The 19,213-nt window shown below is 36.4% G+C and overlaps 7 protein-coding genes across 8 annotated transcripts in view; 6 read left to right on the top strand and 1 right to left on the bottom strand.

Moving 5' to 3' along the window:
* Window positions 1-1,932, top strand: part of Nhe1 (Na[+]/H[+] hydrogen exchanger 1) — a 115,251-nt gene extending 113,319 nt beyond the window's left edge. Inside the window, exon 14 of the transcript XR_016371303.1 lies at window positions 1,747-1,932. The gene's annotated coding sequence lies outside the window, so the exon portion shown is untranslated. The remainder of the gene's footprint in view (window positions 1-1,746) is intronic.
* On the top strand, window positions 149-2,672 carry LOC149651675 (pancreatic lipase-related protein 2-like). The gene is made up of 7 exons (XM_089846967.1): window positions 149-266; window positions 1,009-1,280; window positions 1,336-1,479; window positions 1,546-1,654; window positions 2,052-2,168; window positions 2,243-2,317; window positions 2,386-2,672. Exons 1-7 carry the CDS (start codon window positions 149-151, stop codon window positions 2,670-2,672), a joined length of 1,122 nt encoding a protein of 373 aa, XP_089703093.1.
* Window positions 2,673-3,217: 545 nt separating this feature from the next.
* LOC149651674 (uncharacterized) lies at window positions 3,218-4,221 on the top strand. The gene is made up of 3 exons (XM_089847110.1): window positions 3,218-3,404; window positions 3,485-3,688; window positions 3,763-4,221. The coding sequence occupies exons 1-3, from the start codon at window positions 3,304-3,306 to the stop codon at window positions 3,845-3,847; spliced, it is 390 nt and encodes a 129-aa protein (XP_089703236.1). The 5' UTR covers window positions 3,218-3,303; the 3' UTR covers window positions 3,848-4,221.
* A 2,586-nt stretch (window positions 4,222-6,807) lies between these two features.
* Window positions 6,808-10,830, top strand: LOC149651673 (inactive pancreatic lipase-related protein 1-like). Its single transcript, XM_089848698.1, has 10 exons — window positions 6,808-7,118; window positions 8,594-8,874; window positions 8,937-9,083; window positions 9,142-9,250; window positions 9,313-9,429; window positions 9,494-9,613; window positions 9,833-10,084; window positions 10,134-10,254; window positions 10,314-10,478; window positions 10,542-10,830. Exons 1-10 carry the CDS (start codon window positions 6,920-6,922, stop codon window positions 10,606-10,608), a joined length of 1,578 nt encoding a protein of 525 aa, XP_089704824.1. The 5' UTR covers window positions 6,808-6,919; the 3' UTR covers window positions 10,609-10,830.
* A 219-nt stretch (window positions 10,831-11,049) lies between these two features.
* Window positions 11,050-19,142, bottom strand: AlaRS (alanine--tRNA ligase, cytoplasmic). 2 transcript variants are annotated; one of them, XM_089848678.1, is made up of 16 exons: window positions 19,019-19,142; window positions 18,579-18,731; window positions 18,325-18,513; window positions 18,117-18,262; window positions 17,861-18,052; window positions 17,642-17,786; window positions 17,418-17,563; window positions 17,204-17,351; window positions 16,890-17,126; window positions 16,664-16,817; window positions 16,418-16,587; window positions 15,861-16,115; window positions 15,662-15,802; window positions 15,051-15,599; window positions 14,701-14,988; window positions 11,050-11,301 (listed from the first exon to the last, which is right to left on the bottom strand). In XM_089848678.1, exons 2-15 carry the CDS (start codon window positions 18,711-18,713, stop codon window positions 14,701-14,703), a joined length of 2,895 nt encoding a protein of 964 aa, XP_089704804.1. In that variant the 5' UTR covers window positions 18,714-18,731; window positions 19,019-19,142; the 3' UTR covers window positions 11,050-11,301. The 2 variants fall into 2 exon arrangements, with proteins under 2 accessions (XP_089704804.1, XP_089704805.1); XM_089848679.1 differs by lacking the exon at window positions 11,050-11,301 and adding an exon at window positions 14,309-14,366.
* On the top strand, window positions 11,217-14,317 carry Herp (Homocysteine-induced endoplasmic reticulum protein). Its single transcript, XM_089848699.1, has 8 exons — window positions 11,217-11,369; window positions 11,604-11,801; window positions 11,884-11,961; window positions 12,037-12,212; window positions 12,648-12,791; window positions 12,858-13,223; window positions 13,294-13,501; window positions 13,562-14,317. The coding sequence occupies exons 2-8, from the start codon at window positions 11,667-11,669 to the stop codon at window positions 13,724-13,726; spliced, it is 1,272 nt and encodes a 423-aa protein (XP_089704825.1). The 5' UTR covers window positions 11,217-11,369; window positions 11,604-11,666; the 3' UTR covers window positions 13,727-14,317.
* The window catches only part of LOC149651670 (histamine H2 receptor-like), a 22,729-nt gene continuing 22,552 nt past the window's right edge, over window positions 19,037-19,213 (top strand). The window contains exon 1 of the mRNA XM_089848702.1: window positions 19,037-19,177. The gene's annotated coding sequence lies outside the window, so the exon portion shown is untranslated. The remainder of the gene's footprint in view (window positions 19,178-19,213) is intronic.

Raw genomic sequence — 19,213 nt, 5'->3', positions numbered from 1 at the left:
ATGACAATAATGGATTGATCTTTAATTGTTTAAGGATATATTGTCGTGACTGTAAAGGTTGCTGCGGCCAAATCAAAAGAAAAAAATCCTTGTTCTTTCTATACTGGAAAGTATTACCTTCGAATTGTATTTTAAAACTATTCGGAATATGGCCTGGTCAACACTGGCTCCAGTGTTTCTTATCTTAACTACTTTTAGTTTATTGTGCGAAGCTCAAGTTGTGTCCCGTATCGATTTAGGACCATATTTGTCTAATATTTTATTAAGTAAGTAATTATTCAATAAACATTGTGTTTCTGAAAAGACGTTCTTTGGACGAACGAATTTGAGTCGAAAATGTAACTTCTATGACAATTTGTTTGCCCTAATGGGACACTGGTTTCTAGTTACGATTTGACTAGCTGTTACCCGCGGCATCACTCGCGTGTAATCAGAACTTCCATCAAAATGATATAAAGAATGGGTAGATTTTACTGATGACTAATATTTTTGTAGCACCCTAGGAGCGAAGGCACTCGGCGTTGCCCGTCAGCCCGTCGGGGCATTTTTTTATTACTTTTCACGCGGACATTATTCCATAAAGGAGGGTTTTTAAATATCTGGCCGCCATTTAAAAAGATGGCAACAAATCGAACCCAAGGGACCATTCAGTTCGTCTATAGGTTAAAGGGAACCAGAGATTTGTGAAATCGGTTGAAACGCGCGGACTTTGTTGTACAGAGAAGATTTTTTACATTTCTGGGCGCCATTTTTTAAGATGGTGGCGGATTGGAACAATCAGTTTCTTAACTAAATTTAAGGGGCCATCCGTAAAATACTCTGGACAACCTTAACTTGAAAAACAGTGTCCCTTAGGGTCAACAAAACGGAGATAGATGTTAAATTTTCGACTCAAAATCGATTTCCCTAATAACATCCCCTTTTAATTTATGCTAGACTTATCAGAAACACCCTGTATACGGTTATGTAAACTGAATATTTTCGGGGGTTTATTTTGGTAATGTTCAGGTGCATCAAATTTATCAACATGTTTGGGTCCTTTGGGTTGTTTCAAGATCGAACCCCCTTTTTACAACATTTACAATCGTCAAGTCACCCTTCTTCCATTCAATAGAACCAGACTCGACGTAAAATTTCATTTATATAGTAACGAAAACCATAAAAATCACCAAATAATTTGGGCTGAAAAACTGGACGCCTCTAACTTTAATACTAAATTAAAAACTAAAATTTTGGTGCACGGTTTTACGGACAGATATCAAAATGATCATTGGATTAAGGTAGGTCTAATAAAGTATTAAAAACCTAATTAACTTAAAGCGTATTTAACCATAGTTGAGAGAGGCTTTGCTGCAAAGGGGGAGATATAATGTAATAGTTGTGGATTGGGCCAGAGCTAACCGGGAACCTTACGATCAGGCTGTATCAAACGCCAGGGCTGTTGGAGCGGAAATAGCCTTACTTATTCAGTCACTTATTGTAAGTTACTTTACTTATTAATTAAATTAGTGTTAATAATAAAAATTAACTGGCGTCAAACCATAGAACAATACGGGCGTAAATGCCCAAGATTTCCATTTAATCGGGCATTCCCTCGGGGCCCATGTTAGTGGATATGCGGGTGAAAGAATAAAGAATTTAGGACGTATCACTGGTGGGTATAATCAAGAAGCGATATCTAGTTTTCTAGGGAGAAGGTATAAATTCGCCTGCACATTTCCAGCTTTATCTCCAGTCCAAACGTAGGTCCGGAGTTAATCCCCGCCTCTAAATTACAACCAGCCAGCATCTCATTGGTTCTTGAAAACTCACGTCAGCGCGACGCGAATGACGAAAATTACGTATTTTCCGACTGAGGAGAGGCGAAATAGCCCAGCCTCCTTTTACGTCCCCCCTTGTATTTTGAAAGGGGGACTGGGACTATGGCGCGCGAATACTTAGGCATCTTATAACTTCTCCCTAGTAAACTAGAAATCGCATCGCTTCTTGGTATAATTAAATAATCTTAATTAGTTAATGCCATTTTAAACAAACAACAAAAATTCCTAAAGGTTTGGACCCAGCCGGTCCATTCTTCGCCGAAACTCCCAAAGAAGTTTCATTAGATAAAACCGACGCTAATTTTGTGGATATAATTCATACCAACTCCGGAGAAACCATCTTATCTGGTTAGGCTTAAGAATGCCTTAACACTGATACGGATTTTTAAAATTCAGTTCATTAATAATTAAAATTTAATTAGGACTGGGAATTGCGGAAGAAATTGGTCACGTGGATTTTATAGCCAATAATGGCAAAAGTCAACCAGGGTGTACTAGTAAGATAAAAAACAATCCAGGAATATATTTAAATCTGAATTTTTACTTTAAATTATGATTTACGGAGCTAAGCCTAATCTTTCAGGAAGGAACGCATTCACTAACGTGTGCGATCATCTTCGAGCTTTGCATTTATTCACGGAGAGTATAACAAACCCAGATTGTTCAATGGTGGCCATAAAATGCGGTAGTTACTATTCCTTCTCTAGAGGAAGGTGCGGACACTGCAGTGAAGCTAAAGACAAGTGCCTAATTGCGGGGATTGACTCCGATGTCTATTGGAGCCATTCAAATACTAACAAAGTTTATTATTTCAAAACGGGATCCGTCAAAAATTATTGCCGTAAGATATAGAAATTAACCAAATTCCAAAATTTCAAATCCGAAGTCAACACAGAGCTTCAGAAATTGACTTGCACCAGGGATAGATTTAATTTTAGAAGTAGGAATGCAGAACAGAGTAATGTGAGCGCGCGTCAAAGTCCCGGACCCCCTTCCACGGGACGGAGGGTTATGAAAGAAGAGGCGGGTCATAGCGACAGAGGTAAAAAGGAATTACGTGTTTTCAGCAACGTCATCAAAACGTAGTTTAAGTCAGCCAATAACATAATTTAAAATTTTCGTTACGTGTTGGAGGGAGGGGCTCTATACTGGGTGGTCTATGAGTCGGACTGAAGTAAATACTAACCGTTCTCCTTTCCTACTTCAAAAATTAAATCTATCCCTGCTTGCACCCCCCTATCCTTCGATTTAAGTAGCCCTAGGAGCCAAGTCTAATTCTAAATTTTATTAATTTATCTGGCGCCAAAATTGAAAATAAGCCGCATTTAATTTCTTTCAAGTTCAAATTTCTCAAATACTTGTACTATTATGTTTCAAAGCCAGGCAAACATGGATGACCTAGAGCACTAGATGATTTCTTAAACTGTTTAATAATAAATTCTTCCGTAACACAGAATTTCAATATCGCATCACGATTAATACCATGGTCCCGGAAACCGCAGCTGGTTGGTTAACTAAAGGACGAGCTACGTTACTCATAGTGGGACGTAACGCTAGTGTGCAATTTAAACTGGGTACAGGCGGGTAAGCGAAGTTCAATGGCATTTAATGGTTTTTTTAGGCGGAGGTTGTAGTTTCGATTCTAACCAAAATTACCAATGAAGTTACCAGCTATATGCTCCTGATAAGACTTACACCTACTTAGTAAGTACCCACATTGACCTAAGGCCCATTGAGGGCGCTGTTTTTAAATGGGATGGAGACCATTATCAAAAGCCCGGAACAACTAGAACGGACGAACCAACGGGGGAAGCCGATATTTTCTTAAAATATTTGAAAATTAAACCAATTTTAATCGAAGACGAAGAGTAAGTGTCGATGGACCTTTATGCAAACAATTTAATTGCGATTAACACTAAAATAATTTACTAATTAATTACAGAGAAATTAAATTGTGTCTCGATGATGGTTTAAAAGGTCGCGTTGCAACCTCGGTCGACGCTAAATTTAATCGATGTACTAAATAATTAAGGATTACTCGAATATTTTAATGAATGATTATTTTTAATGAAATTTCCGGAATAATTTGGAAACCGTAATTAAACAAAGTGTGCATAATGTTACTCTACCCTTTTTTATACGATATCCCCAATTGTAAATTAAACCCTTTCAACTAACTCCATGTTGTTGCATGATTTGCCCTGGATTGTATGGTAATATACCACTTTTACAGTTGTGCATGCAATAAAGGCTGTAACAGAGAAGGCGGAAAAGGCCTATTTAATTCGTATCATCAGGTGCAAATAGAAAGAACACAGACTGAGGCAGTAAGTAGCGCGAGAACAGTGGTGACGCGTGACGTGATTCACGTCGTTGTCTCGTATAACCAACACGGTATACTAGGGGATCTAGAGAAGAACCGATACCTAGTTCACTAGGGAGAAGTTATAAGATGTCTAAGTATTCGCCCGCCATAGTTCCAGTCCCCTTTTCAAAATACAAGGGGGGGGGCGTAAAAGGAGGCCGGGCTATTTCGCCTCTCCTCAGTCGGAAGATACGTAATTTTCGTCATTCGCGTCGCGCTGACGCGAGTTTTCAAGAACCAATGAGATGCTGATTGTAATTTAGAGACGGCGGGGATTAACTCCGGACCCACCTTTGGACTGGAGATAAAGCTGGAAATGTGGCGAATTTATACATTCTCCCTAATAAACTAAGTATCACTTCTTGTGGGCACTAAAGGAATTATGGCTTTCCATATTTGCCTTTGATAGCTCTGTAACAATTCCGTAAAAAACCTGCATCATATCAGTGAGGGCTGCAGAAGCGATTTATATTAACGATATGCCTAGTTATTTAGCATCGCAAGCACGGTTTAACAAACTCTAAACGGGCTCTTTTACGTCACTGCACGTGCATGTACGGCGCAAATTTTGTATCCGCATTCGACAGTTTGTGTGTTGGTTTTGATCAAACATCAAAACCACAGCACGTGTGTTTATTTCTGGTAAATTGCTTTTTATGCATAACACAAAAGGTAGGAACCTTGATTCTCTCATTTGCAAAATGACAAACTGAACTTCTATATTCCCAGTATTTGAGATAATAATTGATAATAGTTGTTATTATTTATTATGAATTTTGAAAAAAGTAGCTCAAAGGCACGTTGAGCAATGAAACCTTTTTACGAGGGGTTAATCACTATAGTGCAAATTCGGTGTTAACTTTCAAATCAATTTTCAAATACATAAATCTACCTCAAAAGACCATTTTCAAAGTATTGATACAGAGTTAAGACTTGAAATTCGGACGGTATGTGGAAGCAAAGACGCTAGAAAAGGCTTCAAAGATACCAGTCCACTAAATTTTGTCCTTTTTGTTTGAAGAAATATCTTAATTGTAAACAACCAGGCTCTATTTCACCCCCCCCCCCCGACTTTTGAAAAAGATCTATTAAATTTAATTGGATCTCGCTAAATTTGGATGAATTTGACGAAACATTAGAGTGAATTGTTATTATTTAGTGACGTATCCCTCGCTTTTACATCCAGGGACCCTTGGATATGGTAGATCGTTAATATGTGATTTATCATGACTTTTCTAGGTTTAGGCCTAGTTTTATATACAGTTTGCAAGTTCGCCTGACCTATAAATGAACTGTTGTGGACCGCAAATATTTACAGTTAATCTCTGGTTTTCGCTGCTTAAACCAACTGAGTTCGTGAGCTGATCGACGCATAAACATCATCAACAAACATAATCCCACGATAAAACTCATGAATTTCAAAGGCTCTTTAACATGGGGATTAGGATTTCTGATCGTAATTTCAATTCAAATTTCATGTAAGTGATGAAAATAAACTAATAAATATGGGAGAATTAAAGATAACATATATAATTGCAAAAATAAAATTTAAATACAGTCACACGAGGCAATAATGGATGCCCATTCGACCGTGCCACGTGTTACAATTATTGCTCCGATAGTGGGTTTAGTATTGGTAGATGCACCGGCTATCTCTCAGATGTTTGCTCTTGTGGCAACAGCGAAAATGAAGTATCAAACTTCATAAATACATTTCGAAGATGAATTGCCGCATTAAAAAGTCTGTTAATATACTGTTTTTACAAGTTCTATAATTTTAATAAAAATATTATATATAATCAGGGATAGATTTAATTTTTGAAGTAGGAATGGAGAACAGAGTTATGTGGGCGCGCGTCATAGTCCCGGACCCCCGGGGTTCCACGGGACGGAGGGGTATGAAAGAAGAGGCTGGTCATAGCGACAGAGGTAAAAAGGAATTACGTATTTTTCGCCGTCCCCGTCAGCAACGTTAGCAAAACGTAGTTTAAGTGAGACTATAAGATTATTTAAACTTTTCGTTACGTGTTGGAGGGAGGGGCTCTATACTGGGAAATGAGACGGACTGAAGTAAATACTAACCGTTCTCCATTCCTACTTCTAAAATTAAATCTATCTCTGATATAATATTATATACCAAAGAATAAAATCGAGGATGGTTAAGAATGGAGTGGATACACTACGTTATAAAATTTAAAGCAAGAGCAATTAAGAATAGTGTAAATAATTAAAGATTATCTATAATTATATGTATGTAAATATTAAATTATAAAATAATAAACACCATGTAAGTTATAAGTTGATTTCCTAATTAATTTCCTTAAAGAAATTAAAACCGGAATTCCAATTAAGGTACAGACAAAAGTTTTGCGGCTGTTTATTTTTTTCGTGACACATTAGATTTGTTAAAAGGTATCCTAGTCGAGGCGGGAATCAATAAAGGCGGAAAGATGTTTAAGATTAAGTGTTATGCGAATTTAAAAAAAAAAGTTCATTTCATGTTTTCCGCGACTATACTTTCGCGTTTATAGCTATTTTAAACGAACGTATTAATCGGCGATAGTTTCAATTCCATTGCAAAATTAAACAGGGATGAAATATAAACAGGGAAAAATTTAGAAAGTTAATCTATGGCCTAGTAAAAAGGACCGGCCCACTTGTCAAAGTGGAATATTGAACGATTTCAAGTTTTCTAAAAACCCATTTGGATGGACTCTTATAAGTTGGTTGTTCAATGTTTACAAATCAGTTATATGATCTGATAACAACAAAAATGGTCAGGAAGTTGCGGGGTTCAGTTATAATATTATATATACAAGTTTGCCTAGTAGGGTTAGCTTTTACGTTTGACCAATGGTCAGGTCGGGTTCCTAGATTATCATCCTTGGTTGATTTTGACACGTTGGATTATGTCATTTCGCTTCATAATAAACGTAAGTAATTTTCATTAATTATTTAAATAAAATGTATTAAGTTTCAATAAGATATCTGCGTAGGTTTAGTATTCATGCAAAGTTAGTGGGTTGTAGAATGGGTATTTGGGCTGGGTATAGTTGGTTTTTCTCGAAATTTGAACTCTAGGGGTCATGAAACTCGGTAAATATAGCTTAGAATTTTAGGAGAAGCTTAACTTAAGTGAATGAAGGCATGGCGTAATGGTTATGGCTTTGGCCTTGTAGCGAGACGCGGTTCAACTTCGGACAGTCTCACCGGACAATGGCTATCCCCCTTGGTCTATTTCCTCTGAGGAAACCATTGTTTATAATCTAAGTTAAGCCCTGTATGTCCACATTAAGACGGTGCCTTTTTTACAGCCAAAATTATGACTTGTTATAGCTCGGGTTAACGTGTGTCTTGGGTGGGGTTTTAATGCAACATCAAAGAAATTATTCAAATCAATAATTAAACTAAATTTGTTATTGCCTTTTTCACTATCTACTTTGCTCTATTAGACTTGAGGTCAAAAAAGGCCCTACTTAAAAGTGAAATTAATACAATATTATATACTCCCCAAGTTATGTACAACGAATAGATTGTGGTTTGCAAAATTACGCATAATATATGACCAGAAGGGGATAATAGAAGAAGGATGATACTCTGTATCCTCTTAATACTTTAGTTATGTAACGTCATTCTTCCCAGGCTCACCCTTTTAGTTTGCTTTGCCGCTCTTCAAACTTCAAATGCTCATCGCACCGTAAGGTGAATTTTATAATTGTTTGGCACTAAATCACAAGCAATAAAACCAAAAACCTCGTCTTGGGGTGGGACAAAAATCCGCGAACGCGTATTGCCAAATAGTTAAGCGCTAATAGAGTAATGATGAGTGAACTATTTATCGCGTATGTGATTCGGTTTAGTAACCTTGCTCCGAATATTGGGAAGAATGAAGTCACACTTACACCGCTTTGTGGTACACTTCTCCCGAAGTATTATATACTTCTGGGTTTATTTGATACGTTTGAACCTAAACCGGAAAGCTTATAGTCAACGCGACCAAAAGAGGCGTTAATATATTAAAAAATATATTATATTTATCCAAACCAGAATCTTTAAGGGGTTTAATTTAAAATATTTAACCCGGAAATGTATTATAATTCCCATAAAACCTTTTGAATAAAAGGGGGTCACCCTTTCAAAAAATGTGAAATGTTTGACAGAATGACAGTTAAATTAATAAAAAATGGCTATAGGAAAAAAAGGACTAATAACCGATCCTTAGTTTTTTGAAACCACGAAAAAATATAAATAATAAAATAATTTCACTTTATCCCGTGGGCATCTGCAATCTTCAAATAGGGAAGAACTTAACATCTCGCTATTAAAGTCATTAAAATATAATTAGGAAACAATGTTGCTACAGTAACAACTTTAATTGAAACAATGTAATTAAATCCCTTCCCCACAGCACACGTGACTCGTTGGAAGTGTCTCGGCCCTTTGGGCTGTTTTCATAATGGTCCGCCTTTCTATCACCCTAAAATCCGTCCAATAAGTCTACTACCTTACGATCGAGACAGATTATCCGTTAAATGTCTGTATTACAGTAGAAATAACACCGGATTAAGCCAATTACTACAATGGGATAAGCCACAAAGCTTAATTACTTCATTTTTCGACCCTAATTTGGACACTAAAATTATTCTTCATGGATTATTCGATATGCTTAGAGTCGCGCCATGGATATTGGTAATTGAACTTGCCATTGAAAGGTTAAGGGTGAAATTAAAGCCTTTTAAACCCCCCAACAGGACATGAAAAATGAACTTCTATTACATGGTCCTTACAACGTAATTGTGGTTGATTGGACTAAAGGCAATAGGTTTCCCTACGAACAAGCTGTCGCTAATACTAGAGCCGTGGCCGTTGAAATCGCTTTAGTTATCAAAGGATTGATAGTGAGGTCGATTAATTAAGGTCAAAGGTAAAGATTAAACTTTACGCGGGGTATTTCAGAAACATCGAGGACTGAGATTGGATTCAGTGCACATAATTGGCCACTCATTAGGAGCCCATTTGGGGGGATATATTGGGGCATTAATACCAGGAATTGGTAGAATATCCGGTAAGTACTTAATTTAACCGCATGGACAATAGGATATAAAATTATAAATAAACCTCTTATAGGATTGGATCCAGCGGGAGTTTACTATCAAGGAACTGATATTGAAGTAAGATTGGATCCTACTGATGCCTTGTTTGTCGACGTGATACACACGGATGCTTCAACGTTTAGTCCAATTGGTTTGTAATTAACTGCCTCAAATCCTTAACCAAAACACTACAACTGGTTACTTTAACAAATAAGGGATTGGAACGGTGGACTTTAGTGGACACGTTGATTTCTTTCCTAATGGTGGCATTCAACAACCAGGATGCCTCGATGACTTTCGGGCTGAGACTTTTCTACTACTTGGCTTACTTCCGGGTAAGTCTATTTTCTACTTTGGCAGCCACCCATCAAGGACTATAGTCTGCTACCACGAATTTTCTCGTGACGTCACACCCTCCTATCTCTTACCTCGGTTTTGGCGACCATATTGGAAGTCGTCAGCTTAAGCAATACAATTTAGACCCCCAATATTGACGTCACGTTCCCGTAGCTCCTCCCTTCTCAGTACCACTCTATAATCTTTTTGGAATGAAGGTTCTAGAGATACAGTGTCCTGCGACCACGAGAGATCCTACCTCTTTTACTTGGAATCAATTAACAACCCTTTCTGTCAAATGATTGGCGTATATTGCGACAATTACGACGATTTTGAGGATGGAAAATGTGGGGATTGCGGGTCAGAAGGTCAAAATTGTTTAAAAATGGGGTACCACACAGTGCCCAACTGGAATTCAACCCAACCAAAGGCCTATTTTCTTAAGACTGCATCAAAGGAACCATTTTGTGGTATGAATGTTTCTTCTTTTATGATCTACTAGTTTAAACATCTCTTTAGTCTACCAGTACCACGTCATATTGGATTTAAAACCAAATTCGGATAAAAGTATTGGGAAAGGATTTCTGATATTTCAAAGTGACTCTGATGAAGCAGATGTTAAAATACAGCTAAGCAGGAAGTAATTATATAACTAATTTTTGTTTATGACGTCAATAACTACGTATTTATGGCTTACAGAGTTCATAAAATATCTCCGGGGCATACGTACGCTTACCTAATTAGCAGTAAAATTAATTTGGGACCTTATAATACTGTGGTATTCACGTGGAAGAGCTATCAGTATTCGCATAGTCGACTATTACTTGACAAAATCACAATTTCATCCATTCAAGTTGATAAAAGGTTTGTCGAAATACTAATATATATTAAGATCATATAATTGTATCTAAACTGTATGAATTATAGACAACTACGATCATTTTGTCAACGTGATTCAAGAAATGAGCATGTTCTAAAAGAGGGCCTTTGCTGAAGCCATTTTAGCACTAAGAATAGAGTGCTGTCAGAAGCGCCGGTGTGACGTCACCCATGATGTTTTCCCATAAAGAAAAACGGTAACTGTCATGGCCGCCCATTGCTAAAGGCAGACTCGTGACGTTTAACCTTGGATCTGACGTCACAACTGACTATAAGCCAGTTCTGGCCAGTATATTTACAGCACCCCATCCCCTCAAAACTACATAGTTTTAACAATATAATTAATAATAAACATTTCTTACTTCATTATGTTGTATTTCAACCTGTTCTTTAAGTGTTTGTCATCATAATTTCGTTGATGGATTGCGATAAAATCTTGAGTGTCCAAACGTGTCTAAAACGTCGAGTTGAAACCTCCACGTTAATTCACAAGACTTTTCCTCGTTGTCATGAGCTTAGGCCTTAAGCTTACATTTCCCGTAACATAAACTCACAATTTACCAACAAATTATATTAGAATTATTACTGAATCAAAATTAATTAAAATAATAACGCGTATTTCTTGATTGCAAGTCCTCCCGCATCCGACAAGCAAAAATCAAATTGTGAGACTTGAGTTTGTGATGTCATACACCGGACGCCGGTAACCAATGAGAATCCACCACATCCTACGCGGCTCGTTATTGGATAATATTGTGTTACGAATCTTACGATGATGTATGATGTAATGTATTTGTTAGATATGTATCTGTAATAAGCCAAAGACGGAATAGCTGTAGTTTTTCCGAATAAAATTATTTTTAACGAATTATTTATGTAAGTAATAATTAAATTTTATACTAAAACCTGTTACCTCATTATTGCGTAAATTATTTACCCTTTTAATATTTATGCAATGTATAAACAATCCTAAAATCGCTAAGCCTAGGTCTTATAAGTTGGCTTCTTTAATAAAAAAACCGCTTTCCCTTTCTACAACTTTACATCTACTGTGTTTGTTTGTGTCAAGGGTGCGATATGATTTCACTTAATCCTTATATTTTTCATCAGTTTTCCTCATGACATCATACTTTCGTATTTGAATTGGAGAAAATCCCAAATATCTACGATACAATGTCAGCAGACATGTTCCAGGTGATCATTAAAGCTCCCAATCAGAAAATATTGGATCAGACCATAGATTGTGAATTAAATTGGACGGTACTGCAGCTTAAAACTCACTTATCGAATGTGTATCCAAATAATCCTGTAAGTAAATAATTTTAAACTGTTCTGGGTGGGGTGTCATAATCTTATGTAATATATAATTATGTAAATGATGTTGTTATAGAAAATTGAAGACCAAAAATTAATTTATGGGGGACAAATGTTGGTGGATAATTCACAATTAAAAGATATCTTGAAACATGTCAGTTTAATAACATTATATAAAGTGTACTGTTTTTCAATTAATGTTAGACTAATCAGTATCGCGTAATTTTAGGAAGCTGGCCAAAAACATACCCTTCATCTTGTTTGTGCCTCGAGTAATATGACAAATAGTCCTTCCCGAAATATAAATTATGAAAATGACAGAACTACAAATACAAATACAACTAGTCAACAAGGAACTCCTGGCACCTCCTTACATTATAGAGGAGTTAGACAAAACGGAGAGAAGTAAGAAAAATGCCTAATCATCCTTGTTGGATAAACAGGGTTCATACAAACCTGGAAAAATCAGGGAAATATATAGTTGACAAAAACCTCAGGGAAAATTCAGGGAAATTTCGAAGTTTTAGTAAAATTCAGGGAAATCAGGGAAATTTAGAATTTTTAGGGGCCGAGTAATTAAGCAAAATGTTCATAAACATAACCTCCATAGGATTAACATTACACTAAACTTTGGAGGCTCGTAACTCTGGTTCTACTAGAGATAAGGGGATGTCCTTTGATTATGTAATAGTCATATTTGCCCCCCCCCCCTCCTTCGTTAACATTTGCTCCATAGGAAACTCTATATATGGGAAAAAACCTGGAAATCTCAGGGAAATTTTGTTTTCCCAAAGTTGTATGAACCCTGATAAACTGATCGCAAAAACTTTTTCCTTTTAGTTTTGCCAATGTAAGCCATACACCCGGTTTCAATCAGTTTCAAATGCCAGCAGCTGGAGCTCCAATGAATCCGGAAATGATTGCCCAACAAATGGCAGCCATGCAACAGTTTTACGCTCAGTACATGGCTCAAATAATGCAAAAGTAAAGACGCAAAACCCCCTTAAAATCAAATAGCACTTTTATCTTCATCATTCAAACATTTTTCAGTGCTCAAATGGCAGGGGGCTTTGGTACATATCCCAATTTCATGGCCAGTCCTGGTCTAACACCGGCTGCTGGTCCAGTCCCAGTTCCTCCTCCCGGTTTCACTCAGGCGCCAAGAATTCCCGAAGCTCCTAATGTACCTAGAGCGAATGTTAACCCGGGGCCAGCTCCAGTTCCAAATCCAAATATAAGAATGAATGCCCAGGGTGGAGCGGTTTTGGATGAAGATGAGGATGAAGTTGGGGAAAGAGATTGGCTTGATTGGTTCTATATAGTTTGTCGAGCTGTGGTTCTATTCTCAGTTGTCTATTTCTATTCATCTCTGTCACGTTTTATGGTCGTTTTTGGATTATCTATACTCATTTACATGTAAGAAAAACGTGAAAACAAGAGCTAGGTCTAATCGGATGGATAAGGAAAGAAATAATTCTCATTTTAGGTATCAAGGAGGATGGTTTGGTCCCAGACCAGTTGCGGGTCAACAAAACCAAGAAGCCAATAGAGAAGATAGAGCGGCAGCTGCCAATCAAAATGAAGCTGGACCTCATCAAGAAGAACGTGAAAATGTGTCATCAAGAGATAACGAAGAAAATGTCTCATCACCCAATGTTTCCCAACCAGAAGTTGAAAATGAAGCTCAAGTTCAGGTAAATATGGTTAGAATTAATCCTAATACTAATTGGGATTAAAAATTAATTGAATTATAGGAAGAAATTCGAGAAATTCAACAGTTAATGGACGCGGAACTTGAAGTTCTACACCATGCTGTTAGGCCGGAACCTACTCCTATGCAACTCTTTTGGAACTGTTTCACCTCATTTTTCACTTCAATGATACCTGAACAACCCCCGCCTCCCGTTAACATAAATTAATAAAACTTAATTAAATCTTACAGAAATGTATATTGGCTAAAGAAACTGTAAAAACTTTGGTTCATTGGTTTAAAAAAAAAGAGAGTTTAAATATTATTATTAATTATTAATAATTCTAGAAGAGGTATAAGAATATAAAAGTATATATCCCAATTGCCTTTGCCTGTAGTTTTTAAAGAAAATAATTAGGGTATAACCTAATTTCCTAAACCTATTATAATTTTACTGGTCTGTACTAGCCTACCTTCAACTTTTCCTAGTCCTCTATGTTTAATATATTTAAATATATATATCTTTATCAACAAAGATAAATAAATTAATAAAGCTTTATGTAAAGATGGGCATTATTTTTTTGGCATCAATGTGATTATTTTTAATTATATTTCATTCCATAGTGGAATTCAAATTAATTAACCTTTAGAACTGGTTGGTGTAAAAAATGGTTAACTTCTAGTCAAATTTTGAACGTCCCTTTTTGATCAAAATTTGCGTTTAGTGATGATTTCCCAAATTCCCCCCCTTTATCTTGTACAAAATTTAAAATAAAAAATATATTGTATATATTAAGCTAATAAACATAGCTTATATCGACTTGATTTGCGTGTTTATTTTAATTAATTTAATTAATTAATAACATAAACTGAGTTAAAAATAATTAAAGTAGCCAATTTCAATCCCAACAGTAGAAAAAACGGACATATTTAAATTACCTTAATTAGCCTTATTCCTGATCAGCGCCACCTACCCATAGCGGCGACTTAGAGAACTACTGTAATCTGCAAGCCAATTAGATGTTGCTAAAATCTGGTGACGTCACTTACAGTGCTGGGGAGTCGGGTCTTACCAAAAATGACGTCACCAGATTTTGGCGACATCTGGTTGGCTTGACAATTACAGTAGTTCTCAAAGTCGCCGCTATGGGTAGGTGGCGCTGATCAGGAATAAGGCTAATTGTTTTAGGACTATTTCTTTACCTATGAAAGCTTCAATTTAGCAAAAGATCTAGCTACTTCTAAAGCTTCATTGATGGCTGCAATATTGGTCCCTGTAGCCTGAGCCGATTCTCCTTTTCCTCCACCTTTACCCTTGATGATATTAGAAACTTCATTGACCCATGTATTGGCTTGTAAACCTTTCTGGATAGCGCCTTTAGGGACGGAACAAAGACAAATAACTTTGCCAGAATCAGGGTCACAACTGAAAAACATTGCTGGAGTTTCGGGTGCCAAGGTTTTAACTTGTTTTAAAGCAGCATCCAAAGCCTGTTAAAGAAATTAATGTAATTAAGAAGATCAAGAACTAAGGCCCAAAAAGTCATTCGTACTTTAGCATTAGATCCAGCTTTAAATTCGTGAATAAGATAAGGCTTTTCTTTCTGTTCCTCGATCAAAGTTTTAGTTTGTTCAACAACCTCTTGCAAAACAGCAGCCTTGGTAGCTCTGTCCAATTCGTCCAATTGTTTCTTCAAGTTCTTAAGATTATTCCTTAGTTCATCCTTCTTCCAATAAGAGATATTTGATTGGGAAATATCCTCAGTCAATTGAACTATATCCTTAACAATCTCCTTCTCGGATTTGTTTCTATTCTTATCATTGAGAACATCCCTTATCTTTCCAACGTCACTTTCATATTGTTGGGCCTTTTTAATGGCTTTTAAAGCCTCAGGTCCAGTTAAGGCCACAATTCTCCTGATTCCCTTAGCAATAGCTTCTTCGCTGGAGATAACAAAGTCTCCCATATGACCGCTTCTCTTTAAATGAGTTCCTCCGCAAAATTCCACGGAGGTTACAGAGCCTCCTGGACCAGTTGGGTCTGCAATGAGATCTTCTACGGGAATTCCAATTGAAACCACTCTAACAGGGTCAGGGTATGTCTGAAATTGCGCATTAGTTAAAACAACCCGGCTTAATTTGTTTTAATATCTGAATAAAATACTTCATTAAAGACAGCGCGAAGTCCTTGAATGGATTTAGCTTGTGGTAAGGCAGAGTCTTTCGCGTAAACAGCATCATTTTTAGAGATTAGAGCATTAGCAGCGAGTTCCGCTTCTTTGACTTGAGTTACAGTCATGGCACCCTTTAATGAATTAAGTAGGTTATAAGGATTACAACTTAAAGTATGATGAAAACATTACTTTATTGGTAAAGTCAAAACGTAGCCTATCAGGGGCAACAAGAGAGCCTCTTTGGTCAGCTTCTGAAGTGAGAACCTTCCTGAGTGCAAAGTTAAGTACGTGAGTTCCAGTATGATTATTCATAACCAGTTTCCTCCTCTCTTCATCAATGAACAGTTTAACTTGATCTCCAACTGATAAAGTTCCAATAATACGTCCAATATGAACTACATAACCGCCTTGAAGTTGAACATCACGAACTGTGAACTCCACATCCTAATTTTATTTTAAATTACAAATATAATTCAGACAATTAGCCTTATTCCTGATCAGCGCCACCTACCCATAGCGGCGACTTTGAGAACTACTGTAATCGGCAAGCCAATCAGAATTCGCTAAAATCTGGTGACGTCACTGATGGGCACTCTCGGGGTCTTACCAAAAATGACGTCACCAGATTTTAGCGACATCTGGTTGGCTTGCCGATTACAGTAGTTCTCAAAGTCGCCGCTATGGGTAGGTGGCGCTGATCAGGAATAAGGCTAATTAAGTTATAAAATGTGAAAATTAAAACTAACATCATCTCCATCTTTAATCATGTAACCAGTATCATAAATTTGACCACCAGATTCAGCGTAAAAACATGTTTTATCTAAAATGATGCCACATTCCTGGTCATTAGAGACACTTTGAACAAATGCTTTGTTGTGCCTCAAGGCCAAGATCTTTCCAGTAATGGATGGAAATTCTGTTATAAAAAAGGTTTCCATACTAATTAAGTTAATAATTAAGAAAAATTTAAGATTTCTAATTTTTTTTTATACCATATTTTGCATCTTTACTATCATCAACCGATTTGTAATTGTACTTTGGGGAATCGTCAGTAGTTGGAACGGATTTATTTTGAAGTTCAGCAATGGCATGAACATCTAATTTAACATTGTCTTCTTGTCCTTCACCCTTAGCTTGTGACATTATCTGTAAAAAATTGTTTTATTAAAAGAAATATACGCTTAAATATAAATCTACGTAATTTAGTCTGAAACTAACTTGAGCTTGCTTCTTAGCTTCTTCGTAAGCTTGCATATCAATTGTAATTCCTTTTTCTTCAACCATAAGTTGAGTTAAATCAACAGGGAAGCCATAAGTATCGTACAATCTCCAGGCAATTTCCCCTGGTAGGATTTTAGAGTTATCCAGTTTATTTATGGTGCGTTCCAATAACTTGTGACCCCTTGAAAGGGTTTTAAGAAACTGTGTTTCTTCATCATTAATTATATCCATGATCTGATAGAAGATTTTGAATTGATAGAAGCTTTAAAACTCTTTTCAAATCAAAGGATGAAGAGTCAAAGGTCATTTACGGAGTTTGGATCTTTCAATAATTCAGGGAAAACATCTCCTAATGATTCAATCACAACTGGAACTAATTTTGCAAACATTCCAGGTTTTGCATTAAGTTTTTCAGTGGCAAAACGTACAGCCCGTCTTAGAACTCTTCTCAAAACATATCTGTTAATCAAATATTGATGAAAATGCTTTTATAAGCAGTTGTTTGCCAATAATTTTGTAGTTTACCCTCTCCCAGTGTTATCGGGGTTGCCACCATCCGCTAGTGCAATAGTTAAAGTTCTAGCATGGTCAGCCACGACTCTGTAAGCCATATCAACCATTCCTTCATCTTCATTACCAACTTTGCCAGAATATGGTCTAGATCCTGTAGCCTACATTTTTAATTATAATAAATTTAAACTTCTTTCCAGTATTATATATTTTAAATATATTTGATTACGCTAGATTACTTCTTCTATGGCCTTAAAAATAGGCATGAAACAATCAGTATCATAGTTTGAAGATTTCTCTTGAATAACTGATACCAATCTTTCAAAACCCATCCCAGTATCAACGTGTTTCTTGGGAAGTGGTTTTAACGATCCATCCGATTCTCTATTTAATTAAAATAAAAATGCTCGAAATATTCGAATCTAATGGAGCTTAAAATAATGACAGTTTTTAATCACCGATTAAATTGAATAAACACCAAGTTCCAGATCTCCAAAACATCCGGAACATCCGCATTAACTAAATGGGGAACTTGTCTACCCCCAATTCTATCAAAATGAATTTCAGAGCATGGACCACATGGTCCAGTTTCACCCATTTCCCAAAAGTTGTCTTTCATTCCAAATGGAAGAATACGATCTTCGGGAACTCTATAATCACAAATTTCATTCAAACTCCTTGGCTCCAAATGGGAAAACAAAATTTGCCATTTACCCAACATCTTTCCAAATATTTTTGCATTCTAAATCTGGTTCTAATCCAGTTTCTGGATCACCACCAAAATAACTGACGTATAAACGATCAGCGGGTAGTTTATAAACTTCAGTAAGAAGTTCCCAAGCCCAAGCACAGATCTCTTTCTACAATTTTTAAGTCATTAAGCAACAATACCCAACGCAGACATTAAATAAAAAAAAATTACTTTGAAAAAGTCTCCAAAGGACCAATTTCCCAACATTTCAAAGAATGTATGATGGTAAACATCTTTACCAACATCATCTAAATCATTGTGCTTTCCACCAGCACGAATACATTTTTGGGTGTTAACTGCACGAACATACTTAGCAGCGTCACTACCAGGGTCTACTGTTCCCAAAAATATGGGTTTGAACTTGAATAACATAATCAGGAGTTACATTTCGATCTTAAAAAAGCCTGAAATGTTTCAATTAATACCTGATTCATGCCAGCGTTAGCAAAAAGTAGGGTAGGATCATCGTGAGGTACCACAGATGATGATGGTACATATAAATGCTTATATTTATCTTTGAAGAAGTTAATAAACGTTTGACGAACTTGCTTAGCATCCATAGTTAACTATTTCAAAATCTGTTCCGCACAAAAAAATTAATCTAAGTCTGAAAGATGACGAAATAATCGGAAAAATTGGAAAGGAGCTGTCAAAACGAATATCATGTCCCCAAAACGTTCAATAGGGGAAAGCCATATGGATTCTGCAAAGGCTTAGCACTAGACAGTGGTCTTAATCTTTACATAATTATCTTATTTTAAAATGCCTAAAATTAAACTATTACGTATTCTAATACTTAAGCAATGTTTATACCGCTTTTATAATAATAGTTGAATGGAAAAATTGATAAAAGTAATACACTTACACGTGTCCAAATCCAGATGATCGTGGAGTAACAAGAATGACGCAAGCTTGAAAGACCGGTTTTGTAGCAGACTACGTGACAGATGCAGATTCCGAGAAATCGTAAAGGGAAGATGAAATGCTACCTATTTGTGATTTTGGAATTTTCCTTCTTGTGAAGGTTTGTCTTGGAGAAGCGGTACTTCAAGATATATTC

Source organism: Phalangium opilio, unplaced genomic scaffold (assembly GCF_054372755.1).
Source record: "Phalangium opilio isolate 3A_F unplaced genomic scaffold, DU_Popi_V2 ptg000082l_1, whole genome shotgun sequence".
Lineage (NCBI taxonomy): Eukaryota > Metazoa > Arthropoda > Arachnida > Opiliones > Phalangiidae > Phalangium > Phalangium opilio.
The sequence above is the reverse complement of the archived record's forward strand: the minus strand, read 5'-3'. Positions and strand labels throughout refer to the sequence as shown.